At 38.0% G+C, this 6,000-nt stretch overlaps 1 protein-coding gene across 2 annotated transcripts in view; it reads left to right on the top strand.

The window, feature by feature from the left end:
• The first annotated feature begins 200 nt into the window (after nt 1–200).
• The window catches only part of LOC104600396 (secretory carrier-associated membrane protein 4), a 31,969-nt gene continuing 26,169 nt past the window's right edge, over nt 201–6,000 (top strand). Inside the window, exon 1 of one of the 2 annotated variants that reach the window (XM_010263319.3) lies at nt 201–414. In XM_010263319.3, the coding sequence (XP_010261621.1) occupies nt 358–414 (57 nt within the window). In that variant the 5' untranslated portion in view covers nt 201–357. The remainder of the gene's footprint in view (nt 415–6,000) is intronic. The other variant, XM_088895399.1, reaches the window with a different exon arrangement.

The following is a 6,000-nucleotide window of genomic DNA, read 5'->3' as shown; positions in this document are numbered from 1 at the left end:
CACACACCCAAGCAGCTTGAAGAGTCGGTTTGAGGTCATTTTCGTCAGTCACATTAACATGATGCGTGGCCACGCAGCAACGGGGAAGTGAAATATTGTTAATTACGGCAGGGTATAATCGTAATATTATCTCAATCACAGGGGCAAATGAAAAACCGGTTTCACTCAGATATCTCGCGTCGTATATAAGCTACATACCAAACACGCACGTACAGACGAACACACACACACTCATTTTTTTTTTGAACTCGAAAGGCGACGCACAGAGAAAGAGCGAGCGAGAGACATAGGCAAATTCCTCTGTGTGGCTTCGGCACTCTTTGCGGATTTTTTTTTGTCCAAATCGAGTAGGGAAGAATGAATCGGCGAGACGATCCGAACCCCTTCGATGAAGAAGAGGTCAATCCATTCGCGGTAACTACACTAGAATATCTCTGTTGCTCCATGTCTACAGTTTGTCCGTGTTTTCCTTCTCTTTGCCCCATCTACTTTTGATGTAGTTCTATGTTGTAAATCTCCATTTCTGTTTCTTTGATCTGTATGATGTGTTTGATTCATGGTTTTGATCGAGTCTTTTGGCGAAGCTGGTTGGATCTGGATTTGAGAACGGTGCTTTATTAGTGCTGCTTCAGGGAATTGGAGTTCTTTGAGTTTGGGCTCTCTTGTAGTCCGTCAAAGTGATATGGAAATGAACCGAACAATTAATGGTTGATGAATTCGGTATTCAAGAAATGGCTCACTTTGAACAATTATAACATATCTGTAACTCTGTAGTTTTGGAGTTGTAATAAGTAGGAGCACTTTTGGTGTAATTCTTAGTGTTGTGGTTGAGGTTAATTTCGATTTTCACATCCACTGTGTTTTTCTTGGTTGTCACAATTCCTTGAATTTTAGACTGTTTTGCCGTTTGTTGGGCAAACGCTCGGTCATTAAAACAAGGTTCCGTCATGACCATTTTAATTGTGACCTCCTCATAATAGACTTAGCGGAAGGTCCAAATTTCTGTAGTTACACTAGTTTGCACTCCAAAAATTTCAGCAGAGAATTACTTTTTTTTTCCTCTGGGGTGCTTAATAGTGCTGAATGGCAGAGCAGAATTGATGTAGGCGACCCATATAGCCGGGACAAGGCCTTGTTGGGTTGAGTATAATATTTTTGGCTTTTCACTTTGTCCTTTTTGGGTTGTCCTTTGCCAGTTTGGAGGAAAAATGCTATAAATTATGAGTTTGTTTACTTAAATGGGATGGGCTGAGTTGAAGATAATTGTAGTTAATACATTAATAGGATTGTAGATATGCAGTATAGAAGGGAAAAACTGGATAAAGATATGAGCTCTGGTCAAGTAGACTTCAATTGACGGGGGAGTAAAATTTCAAATTCAATCCCAGAATAGAAAAAAAAAAGAGTTCAGAATTTTAGAAACAGATGGTTCAGACTCCAGAAAAAAAAATACTTGAAAGGAAATACAATAAAAGGACCATTGTCCAATGATGGTCCTTGCTATATGGAATCTTGGGATGGTTGGATTGATATGAACAAGCCTTTTTTTGTTATAAGTGGTTGCTATGAGATTCAAACCTGTGTTCTCACAATTGTCAGCCTGAGATTTTATCAGTGCATCAAGCAATGACCCTTTGAGTGGAACCACAATAAACAATATAACTAGGGTGGATAGTCAGACATCTTTTCTTGATTCACAGGCATTAAACCCTGATTACTTGTAGTTGTAAGACTTATAGTATATTTACATCTGTCCCTCCCCAGACCCTTCATTGGTGGGAGTCTCGTGCGCTGGGATGCCCTTTTTACATTTTTTAAAAGTGTTAAAGTGTTAATGCTATAAAGCACATTTAGTAGCTTCTATGCAATATCTTGTATTGCATCCAACAACAGTAAGCTAGGCATATACAAGTATCTGTATATCATAGTTCTTGGTTCTGAAAATAGTATAACATAATCATTTCTTTGTATGCTTTATTCCTTCATTGTACACATAAAGCATGAAGTTTGAAGAGAAGTTTTATTATAATTTTGATGTGTTCAAACAGTCTCTATCCATAAAGGAATAGTTTGCACCTTTCAAGCTTCAACTTTGAATTGTTAATTTTGAACCTTAATGACTCTTTACTTTGACTCAGCTCAAAACAACTAGAAGCTATAATAACGTAAGTTTGTGAAATAAATCAACTGAAAATGACTGATTCTGTATTCTTCAGAATGTATCATATTGGAGCATTGAAGTGAATGCAAACCTGTATATTGACATTATCTTTTGCTCAGATGGGGCATGATACCTAATGTTTTTAAAACTGATCTGGAAAAGGAGCTGCTTTTCCATCTGGGTGGTGGGTCAGCGGATAGGGGTGCAACTTTGGCAGGCTTGGGTTGGTAACTTGGGATTTTGCTAAAATTTGAATGATGCCTAAAGTAAGCTTGAGAAAAAAAACTAACACAAGCTTGAGAAAAAAACCAACTGAAAATGACTGTGAATTTGTATTCTTCAGAATGTATCATATTGGTTATTGGAGCATTGAAGTGAATGCAAACTTCTATATTGACATTATCTTTTGCTTAGCTGGGGCATGATACATAATGTCTTTAAAAGTGGTCTGGAAAAGGACCTGCTTTTCCATCTGGGTGGTGGGCAGCAGATAGGGGTGCAACTTGGGCAGGCTTGGGTTGGGAACTTGGGATTTTATTAAAATTTGAATGGGCCTGGCCCATAAGCCCGAGTCTGATGAACTGTAAAATATTCAAATTGGGTACCCAACTTGAACCCCTATCAGCAGTTAAACTGTCTAAGTGTCTAGGTCAAACAGTCAATTTGTGATGTGGTAATTAAATAATAAATATATAAAAATAGAGAAAAATTTAAAATTACAGAATATTTGTAGAAAGCAATTTGGGCATATTTGTAATATTATATATTCATCTATTAATTGTTTCCAATATTATTTTTTTATTAACAATGAAAATCACTAAATATGCCAAAAAAAGGAATAATAGAGAATTAAACACAATAATTGTTACCAATATTATTTTTTATTAACAATGAAAATCACTAAATATGCCAAAAAAAAAGGAATAATAGAGAATTAATGCTTGACCTGTGATCCACTGACCCAGGACAAATGTTTCAGTGTTTCAACCAGCTGGGTTGTTGGCTGAATCAATATTTTTTTAGACAAATGATTTGGTAGTGAAATAGATCCGAAATTCTGGCAGGGTGACAGGTTAATTGGCCTGACTAGTAGGTTTGACCATAGAGGTTAAACATGGAGATACTACCTCCTTATTGTCAACCAACATCTTCTGTATGGGAAGACCCTAAGGTTCATCAGTATTTTGGACAATAAGTTGCCTCCCATGAGCTGTAAGTTGATGTTACCAATAAGGGCAGACTGGTCTATGCATGTACACATGCACCTTGAGACTTTCATCTTAGGATGAAAGCACACAAGAGAGAATTGGGAAAAAAAGGAGCTGATGGATGATCTAAAAGTTAACACCATTTTGGTAATTCTGGAGCATCAGATATATGTGCTCTTAGAGATCACAGGGGGATAATGTTTACTTTATTTTCAGGTCCTATTGGGAAAGGGAACTCCATGATGTCTGAGTTGTTGGCAGAATTCTAATACTTAAGATTGGCAGGGACTCCAAATTTGAGGAAACTTGTTGTGGAGGGAAACTCAAAATTTATGTTGGAATGGCTGCATCACAAAAAACAAGGCTCATTGCAATATTGGAACTAGAACTATATGAAGGAGCTGTGAGCTTTAGCATAGGAATTGCATGTAAGTTTTATTTAGACCAATAGCTCAGCAAATGTGCTGGCTGATGCCATGGCCAGACAAGTGGTGAACATGGCATATATGTTTGGGGGTAACCTCCAACAAGGTACTAAATGTAAGGGGAGCAGCAAATGCCAGCCCCACTGGAGGGATGCACGAAATTTTATTTCTCTTGGGATGCTTGGCATCTTGTGCATAGTTATTCTTTACGCAATTAATAAAACTCTCGTAGTTATCAACTAAAAAAAACTAATGCAGTCGCACGTATTAACAGCTGAATCTGAAGTTTGGTTGATTTCTATACCTACAAATATTTTATAACTTAATTATTTTATCCACTGAAAGACAAATCAAAAAGTCATTCAGTCCATCCAGTTCAGCAGTTATCAGACAGCCCCAATCCATCTTCAAACACATTCCCCTCAAAATAGGAAGTAAATTTGAGACCTAAGCGAAATTTGAGCAATATTGTCTGTCCTGCCCTATTCCATTCTTGAAGAAGGTTTTGTTATTAGTTAATCAAGTTCATCTTGGCTGAAAGAGTTATCCTTTTTTTTTTTTTTAATCTTTTGAAGGACTACACCCATCCCCCAGCCCATCCTGATAAGGCAAAAAAAAGAAGAAAAAAAGAATGAAAAAAAAAGTGAATGTATTCTGTTTTGCATGTTTTTTGTAGTAGGATACCAAATTATTGTTTTTCGGTAGCTTTATTGACAGTTTGGGACCAGGGGTATTTTCACCATTTTATAAGTTAGATTCTGGTCAGGGGCAGTTGGGTGCATAACTATTGGGTTTTGGTCTCTTGGGTCTTTTTGTAACAAAAGTTATCTTTTGGGGGTTCATTTGAAGTTAGTTTTGTTCTTAAGGAGTTGCTTGTGAGAGGGAAGCATTCTAGGGGCTTATGTGTAAATATTTTAACTGGCTTATCCGGCAAGCAAATGGGCCTTATAAAAGAGAAGGGGGCTGTTTCTATAGGGGTCTTTTTGGTTCTTTCTCTCTTGTTTGAGCTGTAGCTCAACCCCAGCTAGGGTTTTCAAGCATTGGGAGCTTGGGTTTTGAGGAGTTGACCCATTTTGGCACCTTCCAATCCCTCCATCACTGCGTGTCCACGCGAGAGGCCAGCTTGCTGCCATTGTTACTGTAGTGAAACTGTTCCAGGAAGAGTTTTACTTCAGGTTCGGGTCTGAAATCCCTAAAAATCCAACTTGTTTGTTGTTTCAACTTGGTATTTCTTGTGCTTATTGCTGTATACTTGAAGTTGAAGTATTGCATGTAATTTGTTTTTCTGTCCACATCAAATGGTATCAGAGCAAGTTCTTTCCTTGGGTTTGCTTCAAAGTTCATCTCCTTGTTGTGTTTTGCTATATTATTATGGCTGCAAGTAGGGGTGTCAATTGGATTGGATTTGGTCCAATCCGATCTAGTCCAATGTGAGTCCATTATAAATAGACCAGATCCAATTCAATCCAATGAATGTTTTGGACCAATTTGGACCGGTCCAATTCAATGTCTGGACCATCTAATCTATTCAAATTCATTTTGATTTAGATTGATTTCAACCCAAACCCGGTCCATTGACACATATATTCTTATCTTATACCAATGGACCAGATATTGACTTAATCCAATCAAATCCAATAAAAATTTGTTATGGAAGGACCAGGTCCAATCCAATCTAATAAATATTTTGGACCGAATTGGTCTAATCCAATATGTCTTGTTGGTTTGTCCAATCCGTCCAAATTGATTTTGGACTGGACAGGGTCCAATCCAAAACCGGTCCATTGACACCCTTAGCTGCAAGGGGTGGACGTGTTTGGGGTGGTAGAAGACCACAACATGTCACCGTAGAGGATTTCTAGGAGGCTATAAGAGGGCTGCAAACAGATTGAGAGTCTTTCTCAACATGCAGCTCAAAATGCTGCTAGGGATGGTGACGTAGCAAGTGATTTGGGGCTAGGAAGAAGAAGACAAGCTCCTAGAGTTGATGAACAACGGGGATGGGGATGGGGTGATTCAACAGCTCACTGACGTTATTAGTGAAGAATCAAGTGAAGACATTGAGAACCTGAAGGTGATCAACATGAAAGGAATAACAACCAGTGGTGGGAAGACCGAATAGTGCAAGCTTTACAATCCAATCAAGGTCATGGTGTTCAACTTCATATTAACGAGTTTGATGGTGAGTTAGAACCTAAAGAGTTTT

The sequence above is a fragment of the Nelumbo nucifera genome, chromosome 1 (assembly GCF_055504915.1).
Source record: "Nelumbo nucifera cultivar China Antique chromosome 1, China Antique-T2T, whole genome shotgun sequence".
NCBI classification, from domain to species: domain Eukaryota; kingdom Viridiplantae; phylum Streptophyta; class Magnoliopsida; order Proteales; family Nelumbonaceae; genus Nelumbo; species Nelumbo nucifera.
Note: the sequence above shows the minus strand (reverse complement) of the source record. Positions and strands in the feature narration are given on the sequence as shown.